At 34.5% G+C, this 21,632-nt stretch overlaps 1 protein-coding gene across 3 annotated transcripts in view; it reads right to left on the reverse strand.

Moving 5' to 3' along the window:
• The window catches only part of LOC128670487 (uncharacterized protein), a 56,317-nt gene that overhangs the window by 28,652 nt on the left and 6,033 nt on the right, over nt 1–21,632 (reverse strand). The window contains exons 4-12 of one of the 3 annotated variants that reach the window (XM_053746184.2): nt 6,477–6,646; nt 5,093–5,175; nt 4,708–4,830; nt 4,219–4,328; nt 3,569–3,666; nt 3,012–3,193; nt 2,271–2,340; nt 1,740–1,861; nt 1,198–1,320 (exon numbers count right to left, since the gene is read on the reverse strand). In XM_053746184.2, the coding sequence (XP_053602159.1) occupies nt 1,198–1,320; nt 1,740–1,861; nt 2,271–2,340; nt 3,012–3,193; nt 3,569–3,666; nt 4,219–4,328; nt 4,708–4,830; nt 5,093–5,175; nt 6,477–6,646 (1,081 nt within the window). Of the gene's footprint in view, nt 1–1,197; nt 1,321–1,739; nt 1,862–2,270; nt 2,345–2,516; nt 2,522–3,011; nt 3,194–3,568; nt 3,667–4,218; nt 4,329–4,707; nt 4,831–5,092; nt 5,176–6,173; nt 6,196–6,476; nt 6,647–21,632 lie in introns of those variants that run through there. The other 2 variants (XM_053746185.2, XM_053746186.2) reach the window with 2 other exon arrangements.

Consider the following 21,632-nt stretch of genomic DNA (forward strand, 5'->3'; position numbering starts at 1 on the left):
CATTATCTACCTGTCATAAGACCAAGTGAGTAGATAGCAAAATTAACGGTTAGAAACAAAATGTATGTACATTTCACGTCCACGACACGACTCGACTTCGACTCACGTGAAAGGCATGTTCTAGATAATATATACCTACTCCCATATTAGTGAAGCAAATATCGAACACTTAATGCAATAAAACATAAGAAAGACACTCATTTTTCATTCATTCTAAGCATTTAAAACCTAGCACTCACCATCTGTTTGTTATATGTTATCCCAACGCCAGATCATTTGTAGCATAAAAAGAGAAATTTCGACATATATTAATGGTGGTTGATGCGTTGTGGACACACAAATTTGAAATAGATTGTTTTTTAAATATATGAATACATTTATATATATTAATATAATTTAAAAAACATAAATATGAATCCCGTTTGTTGATAATGTATACCAGATCGAGAGAAAAAAATATGAACGTCAAACTGACGTTTGGATGCAGCGAGGTTCAATTTTGTATACGCCGGATTGTAACTTCTATTATTCCCAAGGGAACAATGGATTTTCATACAATTTTCCGGCCGCCTTTTTGTACAAACTTCAATAACGTAATTTTACTTATAAGTTCAAACATGGAATATGATTCTTTCCGAGCAGATGTCGTATAAAAATAATGCGTGATTTGTGACGGGGGCTGGATGGTGAACCACGCTCTAAAAATCATTTTGCTCCAAAATTCCCCGCGTCAATATTTCCAGAATTTTACAATAAAAAGGTACTCTAGGCATGAGTGAATTAGGCTATTTTAGATCTTGCGTGTAACACCCTAAATCTCATATTTGCTTAGGCTAGATTGAGGTCAAACGCACTCAAATTATAAATTTAAAAATACAATAGACATTGTTGCATCAAAACACAACGAAATATATAAAAACGTGCAATATTAAATATGCAGTGTAATACAACAAGAACAGCACAAAAGGCCGAACATGATCACATATACATATAAAAAAATATAGTAATAAAAACTAAGAGATACTTCGTATATCAGTCTTAAAATGTATTAAACATTTTTCATAAATTTTTATTTTTAAGCCAATTGTCATATGTATTCCAAGTATAATAATTTGGCGGTGTACGCAAGACGTACCCTCGGCTCTGTCTACTCCGTAAGGCACACAGACATGGTACAGTATTTGTGACAATAATCACCTGTTCTCTCAGCCACTGGGAGTGTGGGCGGCTTTTTGCGATATGCAACTTGAGCTCCACATCCTGGATAATCTTCTTGTCCTCTGTGTCCACCAGCAACATGCGGCCGGGCTTCAGACGACTCTGTGATAAATCCATATTTATGTATTAACATTATAAATGTGAAAGCGTGTTTGTCTGTCCGTCCTTCACGACATTACGGAAGAAAGGATTAAGGTGATATTTGGTGTGGAGTTTTGCGGTTACTTTTTGCCGCGAACGGAGCCGTGGGCAACAAGATTAAATGTTATTTTTCGTCGTCTTTGTCGGTGTATATCTTATCGTATTGAATACGTGAAACAAATCGAGTCCATGTAGTAAACCGTTGTCCCTTAGTCGTCTAGTATAATATACACGGGAAGATATGGAGTGGTGCTATTCTAGGGCGGAATCACACGGCAAAGATAAAAGTTTAGAAATAAATTACAGGGTAGCAATTTGAAAATATAAAATACAATGGCGTAAATAAATTCAAATGAAATGGTAAAGATAATTAGGTGTACCTTGTGTATAACTTTCTCAGGGTCGACGTCGTACACGCCCACCTCGGACGCCATCACCAGCACGTTCTCGCTGGTCACGTAGAAGCGAGACGGTCGTAGCCCGTTCCTGTCCAATATGGCACCTGGAACAAAAGCAACAAACGTAAACTCATAAATATATCCTCTTTATCATAAACAATCAAAACAGGTTTTTGGTGCTTGCATGTAAAAAAATGACAGGGGCTTATTTTAAAACTCAGTTCCTCAAACATTTGTTTGTTTGACTTTATTGTATATTAAAACACAGATACACAAGAAATAGAAATAAAAAAATACGGCGGACTTATATTTTCGGCGGATTTCTTCCAGTCAACCGCCAGGAAAACACAGTTACAAAAAAAAAAGCAAAAACAAGAAAAAGAAGCGCAAGAAGCAATACAACAAAAGAGTCGAATAAATAAAATTTAAAAGTTATTAAAAAAATGTATTAAAACATTTGTAAGTTTATACGAATAAGGAGAGAATATTGATAAAAATCTAAATAAAACTAACCAATGTATCGTCCATCCGTGAATGATACCAAAGCCGGCCCGTCCCACGGCTCCATAGCAGTCGAGGCCCACTGAAATAGAAAGATTTCCTTTTAACATTGTAAAAAAATATAAACTCATGTTTTTCCAAATAAATAGTCTTGTCTTTTGACAACATAAAAAAAAAACATTTCATAAGATCACGGCTCCATTGCTTCGTTGCACTTCGTCGTGTTACACACGTTTGACATTGATGTACATTGCTTGGTAGTAGTCGCGTTTCTTCTTCGGCATACCTAGTATCAAATGAAATCTATTCGGAAATTAGACCTTCACAGGCACCTTTTCACGTCAATTTTATATTAAATAGTAATTTCTCGCAAGCTACAAACTACTGGCATTTCGGAACGACCACTGCTGAGACGAAACTAATTTGAACAGTGGGGTGGTCATTCATGCTTGGGTACCGTGGTCAACCGTTTCAAGCAGGGAACGCTATCCAGCAGAATACATGTATTTACTTCTTAAAATGTGACTCGCATTTTGCCAAATTAGTCCTTAGTGCCATAGTAGCATAACTCGCTCAATCTTAGCGTGTTACTAGTTACTTCTACCACTTGAGCGTTGGTGCCTGGGCACCGGAGAAAAAGTAGAAAAGTAGAAAGTGGCTCCGCTTTTCTACTTCGTAATTGTCTCCGTAAATGCAGAGTATCGAGTAAATGGATATCGTCTCGTTTTAACATAACTATTTACCACAAATTACCTGATAGTAGTCGCGCTTCTCTTTCGGCATTGTAGGATCACTCTGCCACGCCTCGGGCACCATGGTCATGACCGCCTCAGGCAGGGACCGCTGTCCGCAATGCATCAGGAACTCTAGCACGCAGTCAGCTGATCCGGAGTCCGAAAGATTCGGCTCTACTACTGGGTATAGTTTCTTCAGTTCTGAAAGGAATATTACAGATAAAGAACAGGACTACTCTATCCTTCCTCCATATCAAGGCAATTCGCCAGGTCAACTAAAAGTACCATTCCTAAAGGTTGACATCGGCCATGCGGCCGTATGAAAAATATAATGTCTACATTTTAATCTTGTCTGGTCATCACAAATAAAAAAATACCAGTTTAGCTTAAACACTTTTATTTTAAAGGATATGCATTATTTTATTAAAAAGCAAAGTCTAAAACTTCAATTAGACAAATGGCCGAGAAACCCCTGAGAAACAGCGAGAAACCATACTACATTCTATGCAAATAAATTACCTACTGATATTAAAACATGAGATATATTAAACCAACTAAATAATGAAACAAACGTACCATCACCAAATTGCTCGCTCTTCATGACGCCTTCGCGAGCCTTCATCAAGTTAACGTTACCTCGTAACGTATTTATTTCGCCATTGTGGGCAAGCACTCTGTAAATAACACATCTAATTAAAGACAAAGACAAAATTACAGACATAGGTTTACATAGTCACATGAGATATTTCGTAATGAAATGTATCTGTAAACTAAAAAAAAAACTTAATATCCTACTAATATTATAAATGAAAATTTGGGAGGATGCGTGTATGTCTGTTTGTTTTGTTACTCTTTCACGCAAAATCTATTGGATTGATTGTTATGAAATTTGGTACACGGATATAATATAATCTGAAATAACAAATAGGGTACTTTTATCTCGAAATTCGGGAGCGAAGCCCCGGGGTGGAGCTAGTTATAAATAAAACGGTATTAGGTATGTGTTTCGGTGGCTACCCCAAATGTCCTAATCGATTTTTATTACAATGAGCAATCGAAAAATGAAATTAGAGTAATGTTGTTTTAAACAATAAGATTGGCTTATTCGTCGTTACTCACCTCAAAATTGTAATTAAGTTTTTTATTAAAAGGTAATCTTGAGAATCGACAAGTAATTTTTTAAACAAAGTTTTTGGCACTTAAATATCAGTTTATTCATTTCTCACCTCAAAGGATGCGCTCTTTCCCAGCTGGGGAAGGTGTTGGTTGAGAACCGAGTGTGGACCAGCGCCAGGTACGTGGTGAACGCCGGGTTGCTCAGGTCCTTGAAGTATTCCTGTGCATAATTTCGTGATCAGCCAACTGCCGGATTCAAACCATCTTTCTCTTAAAGCATACTGAAGCTAAAGAATCTTTTATCTTGTTCTGTCAATGTCAAATATCATAACGTGCGTCAGTGATAAAACATACTTTAGTTTAAAATATGCTGTAACTTTTTTATGGGCGAAGCTCTAAAGTTAAATATCGAAATTGATCGTATAAAACTTAAAAAAAATTGAAAAGGAGTCGCGATGATAGAAAAAAGTTTTTTAGTACAATGGACTTACAGTACAAGTACAACATAACATTGAACTTACAATTAAATAATACATATAAAGTACTAAAATTAACAATGATATTTAAAAAATCTCATTGTGTACTAAATAGTTTCTCACCCATAGCTGATTAGAAGTGAGAAGTCCCTTGTAGACCACGGTCTTCAGCGATAGACTGCAAATGTAGAACCTCGCTCCGGGCACGACCAGCTCGTGAGAAGCCCGCTTCCTCAGCACAAACACCTGGAACACACGCAAAGTCCACATACGGCCCTCGAGCAGACACGCTAAAGGGTTAAGCTAAAGGGTGTGTCAATTTACGTTTGCATCGTTGATCCACGAACGGCCCGGGCGCCCGTCCCAACGATCTGAAAAAAAACCTCCAAGAGTGCCTTTCCTCTAGTAAATGTTAGAGTTTGAATTCGCAATGTTAATTGCAAATTCATACTCCATCTCTTTCTAATTGTGTGTGTTCGTGTGTTGTCTCCCTCTTGGCGTTTCTCACCTGTCTGGACAGATGGTTGTCTTCTAAATCTCCGGTAACAAACACTTGACGCATAAACGGCTCGGAGTTACGAGCCACCTGACCTGAAAGCCAGCCAAAACAGTTCATTACTAACTTTACCGAGGGGAGTTATGCTAATTAACTTATTTACTACACACCTCGTGATACTAAGTTTAATTACACTTTGATGGTTGCTATGAAAATGATAAATAAGAATACGATATGGCACACGAACATCATAAATGCGTTTTCGAAATGTATAATATCCATCCATCCACCACATTGGTATAACATTGAAATGTCTGTGTTAATCTAATTAAGCATTTATGAATGTTTTAATGACAAACTATTGGTGAGTTTTAACAAATTAAAGACGAAATCTAAGCGTGACAAGTTCTAAATCCATTGTTGTTTTAACAATATAACCTAAGATTCATTAAGAAATAACTTCATGAAAACTAATTTTGATTATGCCAATCATTAATGAACCTTAAGTTGATTACATTGCAGTTGAATTTTATTTTATTTTACCACAACAGCATCACGTTTTACTTAATGATTGTTTTATAAGTCATAACGATTGACGATACGATACGACCGAGTCAAGGAGAAACCAATTCGACATAAACTTTGCCTGTAAACATTTCAACGTCAAAACAATAAATTATAATTTCATCTAAACGTCCGTATCGCAATCGTTTGAAATTGGTAGATATAGTTCATTGCATTGAGAAGTATACGTCAAAAATATGTCGAAATGATAAACCAATGCTTATAATACTTATTGGTACTAAACCTGCGTTAAAATCACTCATATATCTACAAGACTTCCAGAACGTCGAGTTCTTATATATGAAAATCAATATCTACACATATTGTATAGTACTAGTAGTAATAGTAAAAAAAATCAAATCTAGAGTAGATTTGATTTTTTTTACTCGTAATTCGAAGTGCTATTTAGATGCTTTTGAAAGAAAAAATGAGATCCTCAAGTGAATGCAGCACCAAGTCGCAACTAGTATAAAATATAGAACATAGAGTGGTTTTAACGCAGTGTTTTCAGATGTTAAATAGAACAAACCATATGGTCAAGCATCGCATGACCGCGTCGACCCATTCGACCCAACTACGTGTAACCTGTAATGATAGTCGCAAAGAAATCGCAGAACCGTAACTCTCATAGAAGCGACACAACAACAATAGCATGATTTTCATTATGGAACAATTCAAATACTGATTGGACAGGTATGGACCGTTGCGAATCATGAACACAAAATAATAATTTAAAAACTGAAATGATGTTATTTTTAAAAAAATGTATTTTCGATTGCATGCAACGCAATTTTAAAGTCAATTTACAGGACAATAAGCTTTATTTTCTTACCAATAGACGCGTTCTTGGTTGGCACAGTCCTCCAGCAGATCACTTTGAGATCGAGGCTTTCAGCCAACTCCTGGAATTTCTTCTCAATCTCCTGGTGGTGGAGTTTGTCCAAGAAAAAAATGCCAGTGGCGTAGCGACCAAAGGGCGGCAAGTCGATTTGGTGAGTGTCTCTGAAAAGAACAAATTATTAGGTAAGTGCGTGGTTCCAATTATATTCATGATAAATAATAGAATCGATTATATTAAAAGTAGTATATTTGATTCGAACAACACAGAAGCCCTTTCTGCAGGAGCCCAGTGGGTTGTCTACTCATTGATTCCGCCCCCGTGGAATAAAAATAAACTTAGTAAAGTTTTTTACATTTTAATGATACTCTAGCTTTAAAATAATTTTATTTCTAAAATAATTTCTTTTATCTAAATAAAAATTACTAATAATATTCTATAAATAGAGATCAAGTAAATTGGGTCAATTCAGTACACGAAAATTTCACCATATATAAAATACCATATCTAAATAATATAATAAAGAGGAATTTACGACAAACAACAGAACAGACTGTTTACTGTCTGATTTAACGTCTTATCCGTCTGCGAGATACCGTTTAATTATGTTTAATGAACATTAACTTAAATCTGATGCTGTAATAGAGCTGCAAGAAACTCAGATCTAATTTTTATTCCATGATAAAACGTTTATCATAATACAAACAGCATTGAAATTTATCCATATCTCATTTTCTTCTTTCGGTCAACAAAGGAGATAATTTTAAAATTATTAATTTAAATACGTTAAGAATATACAAACAGTAACCAATAATTCAAATATGTATGACTAGATGTTGCCCGGGGCTTCACTCCCGTTGGATTTTGAGATAAAATATAGCCTATAGCAATCTTGGATAATGTACCTTTCTAATGGTGAAATAATTTTTGTAATCGGCTCGGTTGTTTCGGAGATTACCCACCTCAAACATACAAACGTTTACCTCTTTATAATAATAGACATAAATAAAAACTTTATTGAATTTTTTCATCAGTAAATGCTTCGCTTTCGATGTCCCAAACACCAATTTTGTAAGTATTATTTTAAATAGTTTTCCTTATCCACCAACTATAAGCATAAGGAACGTCATTGCCCATTGGGAGTAATAACTACAGATATTAAATTAAACTATCATGGCTGATGATGACAATGCTACTTGAAACTTAGCGATGCTCAGTTATTTTGGAATAATTATGTGTATGTTTTTACATAAAACTCTTTCGATAAATAGTATAGTCTCTTCAATTTTCCCTTGTAGAGAATCTTCCAACTCGAACAATGACGTGACATCTATCTAAGTAGGACATGTCTAACATTATAACGTCTGTGTTTGTAAAGGTCAGAAGTCCATGGACCGCCAGGGGATGCGCGCGCAACGTGACGTCACACTCCCTATCGAACTAGACTGCCTCCCACGAGCGCGGGGTATATTATGTAATGATTTATATATATTACTAGCTTTTGCTTCTTCTGTGAGTAAAAATCAGTTTCGTTCCCGTGGGAATTTCAAGAAATCCCTTCTTAGTGCTTCCCTATACTGTCCTAGGAACCTACACCAACTTTCAGCTTTCTACAGTAGTTTCGGCTGTGCGTTGTTTATCAGTCAGATCAGTTGTTTGATTTGATTCACTCAGTAACGCAAAAGTTTTATATACCTATATAGATTGAGTTATGTAAACACGAATTTTTGTGCATGCCACAACACTTTTTATGATCATTGAAAATTGTTTGAATTTCTATTTAGAAATGCCAATGATGTAAAAGAAAAGAAATAATTCTGGGATTTTCTACATTTTAGGTGGAATTCGAAAATTTCGATAAAGTACATGATGTATTCGATAATAACATTTTAGTTGCCGGACAAAAAAAAAGCCAAAAAAATTATAATGCCAATAAATGTAAAATTTTGCAATACTAAAAACATATTATATAGAGTTTAAAGCGGTGTAATAAATTTTGTGTTTTAACATATCTATTTAATAATTTTTTCGACATACTTATATAAACTCAAAACAAGGATTATACAAAAAAAATGCAAAGAAAACGACGTTCACATGTCAACTACTAAAGGCCCATAATCAGATAATGACAATGTCTTTTCAGAACAATTTCGTCCAATAATAATCGGAAAGCTTCCAGGAAATTGGCTTCTAAAAATAACTCCGCTCTGTGGGGTAACCGACAGCTGTCATGTTAATGGTTATTGTTTACCCGCTAATTGGATAAACTTGACCTTTCGATTGGCGCTTTTGCTAAAAGACGTATAATAAAATCATACCTAAAATATTTTGAAGGATAATACAATGTGGGCGAATCCGTTGGCAAAAGTTAGTATCATATAAATAGGCATAACGTCTCGAGAAGAAGAAGTCGGATGTGTTTTGTCTTATTGCTGTAGACATTTATGGACATCTAGCTTATCAGGACAAATTACCCAAAACCCACTCTAAAGACTGATTGTCTTACAATCAAACATTTCTAAGTACTCGTACTCAAGTAATGTCAGATTTAATATAGATTTGTAGGCAAATTTTACATTAAATAAACATCCTCAAGTACGTTTGAATATCGCATTGCAGAGAAGATCTTTAATACAATGTAATAAATGCTAGTAGTGTGTAGCTGTGTGTGTGTACTCAAGATACGTTCCTTTACATTGACATGATAATTAAAACAATTAACATGTCATCACATCGAGTAATATTGTACTTATTACAAATATTGCATAAGCGTTGTTGCTTATAAAAATGTTTTCACCAATAAATAGTTTATTTTTATTGCGTCAGTTGTCAATAAAAATAAAAAATAACAAGAGCTAATTAACGTGTGACGTGTGACAATACAAGATGCAAATATACATAAATTATTGCAGAATATATGTAGGCGCAAAGTACGAACTGAAGATAACAATACTTTTGAAAACAAATAAAAATAAATATAGCGTAAGAAAAACAAAGTCCAATCGAAATTATAAATTTTTGCGACTGTAGTTACTCCTCGCAATAATTGAGCTCATCAGCTCACCTGTCCCGAGTATTTGCCGACTTAATGGCAGGTTCTGATGAACACTCAAGTAGCTCGGTTCTAGCAAGAAACGACTTGGTAGCCACTAGTATAGTGTCTTCAGATTTGACGTAGACACGCAAAGAAGAATCCAATTAGTACAAGATGGCACGAAGAAGAATGGCGAACGAAAGAGGAACAAGGGCGCCAGCAGGTTCTTTGAATTTTAATTTGGGAAAATTTTGGAAATTCTTCTCATAGATGGTGGTAGACCGTTAACTAACCTCTAGTAATGTAAGCGATAAAGACGTGATACTGTATTATTAGGTACACATACTTATATAAGTGTGTAGGTACCTAGTTGTAATCTGGGTGGTCATGGAAAGTCCGAAGTTAATTTTATTTTTTTATATCGAGACGTCATCATATATGCTGTAATTTGTTTATTATTTACTGTTACACGACTTAATTGGAAAATTGCCATTGAAATTGTGAACTACGCCACATGAATCAGGAAACAGAATTTTCTTACACAACTTGTTATCATAATATAGCCAAGTAGAGATTTTACCTGCAGGGAAAAATGTCTTCGTGTATTGAAATAGCACTTGGAATAAGTCGAAATTTAGACTACAAACATATACGTTACCAATAGGTTTGATTTAGAATTTTCCAATATAGTTAACATTTTCTTCATTTTCAGCCCTCAGTGAACCGCTACTAGGTCTCCTTTCATCTACGCCAACCTCAAGAAAGTTTGCATAGATTTTGTGGATTGATTAAACCTAAAAATATTGTCATTTCGGAAAGCTCACTGCATTAAATATTTTCTGTCAGTGCATAAAATATTCACTATCATGTATGTTTGAAGTAGGGAGCAAATAAATATACAAAAATGGTACATTATTCCGTAAACACCAAAAAAACTGTTTACTATAAATTATTGGCATGTGGCCAAATCTTGTCATTCCGCATTACTTTAGTGTTGTCTCTGCCAATTTTAGGCGAAAGTTTGGTATTTGACGTACATTTATAGAAGTAAGAAAAAATATTACATTTCGTACTGAATCCTGTAAACAACAGAGAAACCGTATGTTGTGTTTACTATAAGTTGGACAGTTGCCAAGTGGTCCGCCAAATTCAGCTTTTTCTGTCGTGCTTCGTAAGACGCTGAACTAAACTGTGTGATTTACTGTTTATGTTTATTACCAGGCAGTGTACAGCGTACAGTTACATATTATTCAAGATGGCGAATAGTTCATAATTTGAATTGGTTAAACTACTCTTCTCTCTATTTTAGTATTAATTGCTTGAGAATGTTACAAGCCAAACTCCAGTTTCTAAAGACAAAACACAGGGACAAGAGCTTGCTCTTAACAGGAAGAGATGTGGCTGACGCCAAATGTGCATTGGAGTCCAATGATCGCAAATATGAGCATTTCAGAGTAGTAAATCAGAAATAAAGACGTTTTATATATATTTTTAACAAATTGCTTAATGCGTGGAGGTCCTCCATAAACAATCACACGGCTGCCTAGCGACAACGGAAACGCAGAGGATGATATTAGTAAGGCCAGTGCTCTCCTCGTAATTCCCCTGCGAAACGTGGCACAGTATAATGTTATATAAAGAGTAACCACGCCATTGGTCCAATCCAACGACTATGCCATCCTACGTCCCTCACGTCACTATTCTGTAAAGCTTTTCAGTCAACGTATTACGCAATAAATAAAATCGATAGTAATAATTATTAACAACTATCGGTGAACGACTGACCTGCGACCTAGTTTGGACGGGCTCAATACTTTATATTGAGGCAAATAAAGTTATGTAACTGTTGATAAGGATGAAAGAAAAAATCTAGCTATACAATACTTTCTATAAGTATAAAGATATACAAACCGTGGTCCGACCATTCTGATAGTTTGCCAGCCTGCCAGGTTGAACGGGTGATAATTTCTCAAACGCTCAGCAAGCTATATTGATATTATTTTATATCACGAGCAATCCTAGAACATCGGAGTTGCTCAGGGCACCATTTTGGACCCAATATTTTTTATGCTAGTCTAAGACGATTTGGACACGGAAAAGAAAGATTTGATTCATACATTGATTTATAAATCAAAGGGAAAACGCATAATAAATTATGTATCTAAACCTTCCCCAGAAGTCACACTATCTAAAATTGTAAACCGAATGAAAATATGTGCAGAAGTTTTTAATTTTATCGCGAACAGACAAACAGACGCGGCAGAGGTCTTTGCATAATATGTAAGGATTAATCAATTTGGCGACAACCATGAATGTAACAATTAGAATGTTGCCAGAAGCCACTGGCGCCATTCTTGTTTTGTATATGGTGCTCAAAATAGATTACGACTTTATTTATTGATGCAAATTTATTCAGTTGTTAAATATTATTTATCTTAATTAACAGCTAGTAACAGCCAATGTCATCTAGATGAGGTTTTGTACTGTGCACTTTAACATCAAAATTATTAATAAAATTAACCTTGCAATTAAAACGATTTATAAGGTTGATCTTATTATTAAAATATTTATTTATGTGCCTTATTACATATACCGAACCTAAATGAAGAATCACACTCCTTAAATTCTCCGAGTTGCCGCTCCATTCAATGACAACCATTGACTATAATATATTAGAGAGGACAATGATCCCGTTGACTTCTGCCAACAAAGACGAACAATTGTTTATCTATAAATAACTAATGTTTAAATTTTCTATAGCGAACAGATCCAAAATTCCATATTAAATTAAAACTGCGTGCGAAGATTTTAGACGCAATAAATTTTGGTTGTCTTGTACTGCGCTTTCTTATGCTATACAAATCTTCCATTTTCATTACAATCGTTAGTTCAACATATGTTTATATCAGACACACTGGTTATTTCTAGTCATAGTATAATATGTTATCTCTTCAAGTGGACCAGTTTGTTTCCTGAATTATGCATTATAAGGATGTGGCAAACGTGCTTTTAAGTTGGATTTATGATTTATTTTTGTTATTAGAGGCCATTACTGAGCTGTTTTTAAACACAGCCTTACGCAGTATCAATTGAACACTGGGTCACCAAAAATCGTTGAAGATGAGAAAGTTATTAATCATCATAGGATGATTTCCATCAAATAATTTCTCCGGCTAGGATAAACGAAATTTGATAATACTTTTGAATTTTCTAGTTTTTTGCCTTCCTTTAAAAAAGAAATTTATCTGTTTAAGATTGTAACCTCCTGTAAATAGTGAATGATGAATATAAAAAAAATACATACAGTTTCACACTACAAAACGATCTTCTAAATAAAATTTATTGATGGGACGTAGTCACGAAGTCATAGTGATAATGACAAAACATGAAATAGAAAAAGACTAGAAACTAATCATATTTCCATTAACGAACTAAATCAATGTGTCGAAGAAATTATTGGAAATGAACACGTTGCTACAAAAATAACACTTCAATTTACTCTATTACTACATAAGACATATGGCGCAAAACAGTCTATGCAAATCAAATCATTTATTCACGACATATTCTAAATTAAATAATATTTACCAAAATCCCTAACTACTAGACTACTAGTGTACATCTACCGACATCAAACAAACTACTGCTACTAAAACGAAAAAAATAGATTTTAATATTTGAACATAAAGAGGTTCTGCATCAGAGCAAATACTGTTTACAGCAACCAATCACACAGGATCTTGTTATTGACTATTAAATTACGAATCTTTGGAGTTCTCCAACTATAAATACACAGCACAGCACATTATTGTTGCCGCATAACGCAGGTGACTGTTACTATTCCTCTTCCTATTTGTCACACTGTTGTTGTAAACTACAAATATAGTAGAGTATGAATAGTTTGAGCGAGTTTAATCTTACTAATAACCGTGTCAAGAAATTGATGCTTCTTGAACAAAATCAATATACGCTACGGTAGTTATTGCTTATACTATCGGCACAATAATTTATAACAATGATTCTGAATTTCACCAGGTATCAATGAATACTGTCAGATAAGATAATAGGTTTCCACATGAGCACCCTGCGTGAAGAAGAAAGATGGGTATATAAATATTATTATTGATAACATATCGGGACATTCGCAAATGAAATGCGTTATAAGTACTAAGTACGAGTACATTCATACATATTATAGCAATCGTTAAACAAATGGGACTTATATGAGTTGATCTAAAGAAAAGGGAAGAATTATTTAAAAATACCGGATCTCAGCCCTAGATGCTGGGGGGGGGGGGGGGGGGCTCCCAAGAAATATAAAACACGTAGCATGTCAGTCCACACGTTCTCTCTTTTTTATACTAAGAGTTAACGATAAGGGAAAAAGAGACAACAAGTGGAGGCCTTCAGTTTCTGACATAATTATAAAAGTTTCAGATACTGAAAAAAAAAATTTGGATCCTACTGCAATAGAATTAAATAGTCATGTAAAAAAGAAGAAAGTGATTGACGCAATACATTTGATACTAATGCTCATGACCCTAATGAACCCAGATTATCTTCCTAAAGACGTCATATAAATGTTTACAATACGGACATAAAAATAAACTTTTATTCCACATATAGTAAAAGATACGGTATTCAGACATGTCATAGACGCGTGATGCCGCCGTGTGGTATTTATCAAGGCCCGTCGTGTAATACAATCTCTAAGGATTATCCGATCAACGTGAATTTACAAACAAACATTGGGCATTATGTAAGAAGTCCAGGGTTGAGTAATCATTTTACAAAGACTAATAATGTCATTACAATTTTCATTAGAAAAAAAATTGATTATAGTATTTGGAAACTAAAAGTCGATGCTGACCTTGCCTACTCCTGTGTAAAAGAAGGAAACAAGATGTATAGGTTGTACCACCATGACGGTTTTAACAATACACATGTTGTTGCATCCATCATAACGATGTAGGATATGAAAAGTTATTCTAGTTCGTCTTTTATCGTCAGGTCCACCATCATTCTTAGATTCAACGCAAGTCACGTTGATGTATTATTAACAGCTAAATATTTGTTAATTATTTGATATTTTTTTAAAGCTGATTTACCAATCAGCTTGATGACCACTCAAATTTTAAATTAAACCTACTTATACACTAGTAGAACTTATAATCTAGTAACAAATTTATTTCATTGGTTCTGGTTCTAATCTAAAACCCTAAACATTCATAAAAATAAGATTTGACAAGCCCATGTTTAATAAGAACAGAATAATGAAGTCGTAATTTTGCATTTAGTTCTTTACTACATCGTTTTCGTCATATAATTCTCAAGCTTGGTCACACCTTTCGCGCCCAAAGGATTTAGTTACTGCTTATCCTATACTATCTCTATAGTGTAATAAATTTCAATAAAGACAATGTGAATTACTTTATTGACACACATTGTGATTCTCATAATTTATACAGGTATAAACTTACCGGTTATCCAGATTACAGTAAGTAGTACTGTAAGACCAGTAATAAAGATAAAAGGAATGTGATGATTGTAAAAACTATTGTTTGTTCACGTGTCAAGTTATATGGAAGGGTTTTATTCACTCGATCTCAAATGTCAATCATTGAGACGGGTAAATAGACCGATTCGGAAGAGTTTCTGAAATTATACACTTTGAATAGGAAGGAATAAAATGTGCGGAGCGGGAAGTGATGAAAACCCCACAGAAAGCGTATAATTTATATTCAAACTTGGATAATTATATTCGTTAAGCTGCTGAAGTCATGGTGAAGAGAAGTATAGTCTATATCGGGTTCCTTTGACGCAAAGGTGATGAAAGCCTAAGAAGAAAGAATAGATGTTATACCTATATATATTCATTATATATAAAAGTTAATCATTATAGTGTATATTAGTCGTCCAAGTTATATAAGAGTACGTTAAATCCTATAGCATTAACTGAATGTATGTGACCATTTCGAGATTGACAATAAAGCGGGAGGTATTTGAAGCCGATTCTGTGAAATGAGCAATTTCGATTAGTCCATCGTATGGCTTTCCATGGAACCGTTGAATCCTACAGAATGTGTTTGTAAACCTCCGACAAAACATTCCCAGAGTATTGTATTGCTGAATCTAACACCACGTTATTATGATTAAAACCTTTAAAATTCTTTTGGGGCTTAACAATTTCTTTGATGTTTTAGTTACTTTTTCTTCTGTACAAAATTCTATTTTTCATGATCGTAATTATTTTTTAAAAGGTCAAATTTTCTATCACATTGCAGATTTCAAGGTCTAAAATTACTTTGCGACGACGTGATTCCACATAATTGGTTCTGTACGCAATCTGTACTAATAGATTTCAATTCACACTTGCTTGCTTTACATTCTACTGCATACGAGTACAACCGCTATGACTGTAACCAACTGCGTGTTCAAACATTTGTATAGCAAGCAGTATTAGCAAGGATATATTACTTGTACGCCATGCCCTATGATACAGAATCCTATGGCGTCAGTATAACGTTATCTCGTACCTAGGCCAGCCTGGAGATAAGATAGCCGGGGATTTTTAGGTCGTTAGAAATTAGAATAGAATTATTAACAAAGATGACATCAATGTCATTTTTATTATTATGATGACGAAGTATCTATTAGTAGACGATAGTTCGTGATTGTCAGATGCAAAAATTAAATTGATCTCAATCAATATAAAGTCAATCTGCGTCTTACTTAGGACAAACTGTGTTAAACTCCAAACTAGATGAACGTGAAAATAGAAATTATTATTATTTGCAAATCATATATATCTTCTTGTCTATACTTCTTATGCTCTTATATTGAGGGCACAATTGAACATATCTTAAGGTTGAAAGATTTTATTATTAGTAACTATATTTTATTCGTTACATCCAAATCCTAGTACATTGTTTCAGTAGTTGGAGGATATTTGACTCCGACATGTGATTTCTTCGAAGTCGTCTATCAGATTTTGTTTCCCATTTAACTTCTTCAAAAAATCAAGGGAGAAAAGCTTACAGCCCTAGTATATAGACGATACTTCTAAACAAACAACTCTGAACGACCTTCGTCAGTGCTAATCAATTGTATTTAAAGTATTGACGACTGATGACCAGCGACGGGCAAATGGCCTGATCTGGCGTGGCTTATTCAAAATGCCCATTTAGGTCAAATTCCTATTATATATTGGGCCAACATCATGTCTCTTTCATCTCCATGAGTTCCCAGTTTCGTTGGAGTATATGCATTTATATTCGTACAATAAGGCACAAATGAACATTATCATATTGGAGATTCGGCTGTGAGTTTCTAACGACTCGCCTGCATGACATCAATCGTCCTAGAGAATTACAAGGTGACTTTTTATACATTGGCAATATTTGTCTACATGCTGAGTCCATGATTCTGAACAACTTTAAGTATGGGAGTAACTTCGAAATCGCTGTTCTATACAAAATTAAATAGCGAAGATGTGGAAAATGTATGTATCTTTTTCGCGATTTAAAGGTTGCTTCCATACGAAAAGTTGTTCAGTACCATCGACGAAAGTAATTTTGCGACTGGTCTTCTTGAAAAATGCCTACACTCGACTTTTATGACAACAAACGTTGGGGCAAAGTAAATTTGCGACTGGTCTTTTTGAAAAATGCCCACACTCGACTTTATTGTCCTCTCTACTGGTGATATATAGTATCTACAACCTACGACGCACACAATTGAGAATCTATATCACGCCAAAGTTCGCTTATGGATATTTTACTATCATTGCGGTCGTATTGTTCGATAATAAGAGGTAATAGGTTAACGTGTCTTTAAATGAAGTCAGTGTAGGGCATTACTATTAGTACGTACTACTATACGAATACATTGTAGTGAGAAATCCACGCGAAACTCTGTCTGTCTGTTGCGCTTTCACGCCTAAACCGTTGGACCGATTTTGATGAAATTTGGTATGCATGTAGTTAAAGACACCCGTTCAAATGTAGGCTATAATGGGGCGTAAAAGTCAAGGAAATTCACACAGGCGAAGCCGCGGTATACAACTAGTATGGGTTAAATAGATGCACTTCGAAAGTATGTGCGATTTCATGTTTTATACGTGAACTAAATTTCACAAAATATTTTTAAAAATCTCTTCTTACATATTTACCCTTCGGCCACATTGGAAACTATCGTTTGGAAACTGGTTTACTAACCAGATATATTTTTCTTTTTTAGAATCCGGGTTTCCAATAAAGATACATAATTCTCTTTTGGAAACGAGTTTCGAATTTACTAAAGTAATGTTTTTCTTTTAACTTCTAGATATCAATCAGTAATATCACAGAGTTAAGATATTAGCAAAGAGTTTTCCAATCGTAATAGATTTGTAGGATTAAATGAAATCGGAGAATTATCCAATTTCCACGCGGCTTCTTCCAAGTTTTCGACCAAAATTAAGATTAAAAATTACTTTTGAAGATTCGTTACTTGGCTTGGACACAAAGTTTCCAGTAATTTGGATTACGTAACTTGTGTAAGCATTGGGATTAAAGCCGCCTTATCGGATTTTTGCTAAACAAGTGGCTTTAGGAATAATCTTGGAAAAAGTATTAAGAAATATAAGTACTTATCATCGAGATATAATATTTTTAAACCCTGACGACAGTAGTTACAAGTTTAACGTGTCTGTGTATCTGTATGTCTGTCCGTTGCTACATAGCATTTATAACCGAAATACTTCAGTAGATTTAGCGTGATTGACAAACTTCTTGAAGCACTCGCATCCAAACTTTCGTATTTTTTATATTACTGCGATAAATGAAGGAAACCTATGTCCGCTTCACCTTCAGAACAATTGATCTACTTTTCCAAAAGGTCTATTTTCCCAATTGGTCTACTTTTCCAAACGGTCTATTTTCCCAATTGGTCTACTTTTCCAAACGATCTATTTTCCCAATGGATCTACTTTTCCAAACAGTCTATTTTCCCAATTGGTCAATTTTCCAAACGGTCTATTTTCCTAATTGGTGTAATTTTCCAGTCTATTTTTCCAATTGGTCTACTTTTCCAAACGGTATATTTTCCCAATTGGTTCTGTTCATACGATCTAACTGTTCTTACTTTCTTCAAACATAAATGTGGTGTATTGCCTATCTAATTAAAATTTGGTAGAGGATTATTGCGACACATATGAAATAATTTCGACTAAGTATAAAATATTGTGTGTCTATATAATCATGAATGTATGGGCTTTGCACTACAAAAAATCTGTAAATAAAAATAAATAACAACATAAAATAAGAGATCAAGATCACACGGGTCAGGCGATAAAAAGCGATACAATAATCAAACAAATGACAACAAATTGTCCTTGAATTACTAAGCTATTCACACCGCATTTCTGCGGCTCGCCGCGAGGCGGTTGTTATCACAGTTGTGATATTATTTACTTAGTGAAGATAGTCCTATAATTGACGAAAACAAGATATTTTATATTTGTATACATATGCATGTAATGCATGTCACATATATGGTTTGAAAACACAACTGTAGCTTTTAAACACAGTGTTTAAAATCCTGATTTTGGCGCTAGTGTGGCCCGGTCTTCACAACATAGTATAAAATAAAGTCGCTTCCCACTGTCTGTCCGTCTGTCCCTTTGTATGTTTAGATTTTTAAAACTATTTTTTTATTTTGATGCGAGTTTTTTAATAGATAAAGTGATTAAAAAGGAAGCATTGTGTAATCAATATTGGGTTTACCCGAGCGAGGCCGGGACGGGTCGCTAGTAACATAATAAAAGTGACAATTTGTGGTTGATTAGAGGGTTGACGTTGATGGATATCTGTTAATCCTTCACGCAAAATGCATTGGACGTATTTCGACTAAATGTAGCTTAGAGGAGAACGACGCCTTTATCGACTTTAACCTGAAATGTCCAAGGGTGCTAAGCCACGTGCCGCATGCATTAGTTTGTAAACAAAGATATATAGAAGCCTATAATATAATAGAATTATTACCTTCCGAATAATAATATCTTTGTTTTCGCGTTTTCCCTGTACAAACAAATATACTATTTCATAATATTGATATTCTATCAGGAACGTAATCGCCAGATGGTGGAAATTTCCGTGGTGATGATAACACTTCAGGTGGAAATCGGAAGTAAACGTGCTGATAAGAGCGATCGTTAGTGCACGCGTGCACTTTGCAAAATGAGCTTGACGTAAAATGAACACTTTTCACTCGCATAAGCATTTAAGAACTTCGTTTTGTCGGTGGAGCAGAGCTTCTTTGTGAAATCTTACCTTTAATGCATACTTAGTTGTCATTTTGCGCCAAGTGTTAATTTTACGGTGTGCACATTATGCGCCAAACCGATAGATAAAATATTTTTTTTATCTATAAAATAATTATTTTATCTATGGCCAAACCCGATATGTATCTATTAACACTCTGCGAGTGACTTATTCCATAAGATTAGAAGATAGCTACCTTGAACCATAGATAAACATACTTGATCTTGAAATTGTAGTTAGATTTAGGGGGTGTGTCTTACAAAGAGCAATAAAAAACTGGAACAAATCCCTTAATGGGATAAGTCTGCCGTTGTACATGTATAACAAAGGTATATAAGAAGGTAAATAACCTTCTGGTTGTGTCTGTATTTTCAGCATCTAGTTTTTGTAATCAATGAAGATATTACTAACAAATAAAATATATTTAAATGGATTTGTTATACATGTCACACATGCTTTTTAACTTATTTTTGATAATGAGATGAAAAAATTCTGGAATCGAGCGGGAATTTAACCCGCGCCCCTTTCTAGCCGGGACCTGGTTCTTAAACAAAATATATATCTATGGATCATAGAGAGGCAAGCCTGAAAAGACACACATTTTATCTTTTGACTACATATGCAAAATGCGCAGTATCATGACATTGTAATATCATTAAAAAAACAATTTTATTTCCTCATATACAACTGTTTCTTATAAACTATATAGGTCACGGAGTCTCCGTTTAAGCATTTATATAACACTAGCTGCGCCCCGGAGCTTCACTTCCGTGGGAATTTTGGGATAAAAGGAACACTGTTATTCCACGTTATATTCTACCCGTGTATCAAATGCCATAATAATCCGTCCAGTAGATTTTGCGTTAAAGAGTAACAAACATACACACATACACCCTCACAACTTTAGTAGGATAGTAGGATCTCGAATCTCGAATTCGCAAGTGTCATCGCAATTTTACAATAATCATAACGTGCAACGCTATTGCGTAGTTGATAATGTTGAGATGGCGTCTATATCTAGTTCACCGGCACTCGGGCCATTATCTATTTGAAGGATGAGCGAAGAGGGTCATGCGATGAATGAACACACGATAACAAAAACGTTAAGTTTTTTTTTACACGTTTTAAAAATAAACATTTAAGACTGGCGAGCATTCTACTGTGACATAGTCAAAAAGGTTATCTGCTATTCTAGAAGAAAGTAAAACGGCAATCTCCTAGATTAAAATTAATAATTAGATGAGACATTACACGCAAGTAGATAACAAACATGGAATTAGTTGAAGTACTTATTAAATCCATGGTAATGAAAGCTTTCTTACACAAATAGAAAATACAAAAGTGTAAATACAAATTCTTTTTGATTTTTTGTGCATTTCAAATTTAGAAACGAATGTTCTTCATTTGAATGCCAACCATTCAGAAGCGTTTTAAAAAAATATGTTCCAGGTATTGTGCGGTTGACTGTACGTCAATTAAATTGCACAGGAATTCACTAGGGACGTTCAGAAGCGTGACATAACTGATCGATTTTCGGTAACCGCACGTTGGCAGGGTGCCACGTAAGGTTTCGACTATACCCTGAATTTGGCAGAATGCCAATACTGAAACAGCGTGTTTTTGTTTCATGATGTTACTTTAAAATGCAACTATTTTGCTCTTGTTTTAATATTTATTTAGTATTCCACTGCTACAGGCAAATTTCAGTTTTATTTATTTATTTATCATTGAAATATTGGACGTGTCTTAATATTTAACAACTTGCTGAATTTTCGTACTTATTAATAAATAGTAGTCCTAGTTAGAAACTGTAAA

This window comes from Plodia interpunctella, chromosome 6 (assembly GCF_027563975.2).
Source record: "Plodia interpunctella isolate USDA-ARS_2022_Savannah chromosome 6, ilPloInte3.2, whole genome shotgun sequence".
Lineage (NCBI taxonomy): Eukaryota > Metazoa > Arthropoda > Insecta > Lepidoptera > Pyralidae > Plodia > Plodia interpunctella.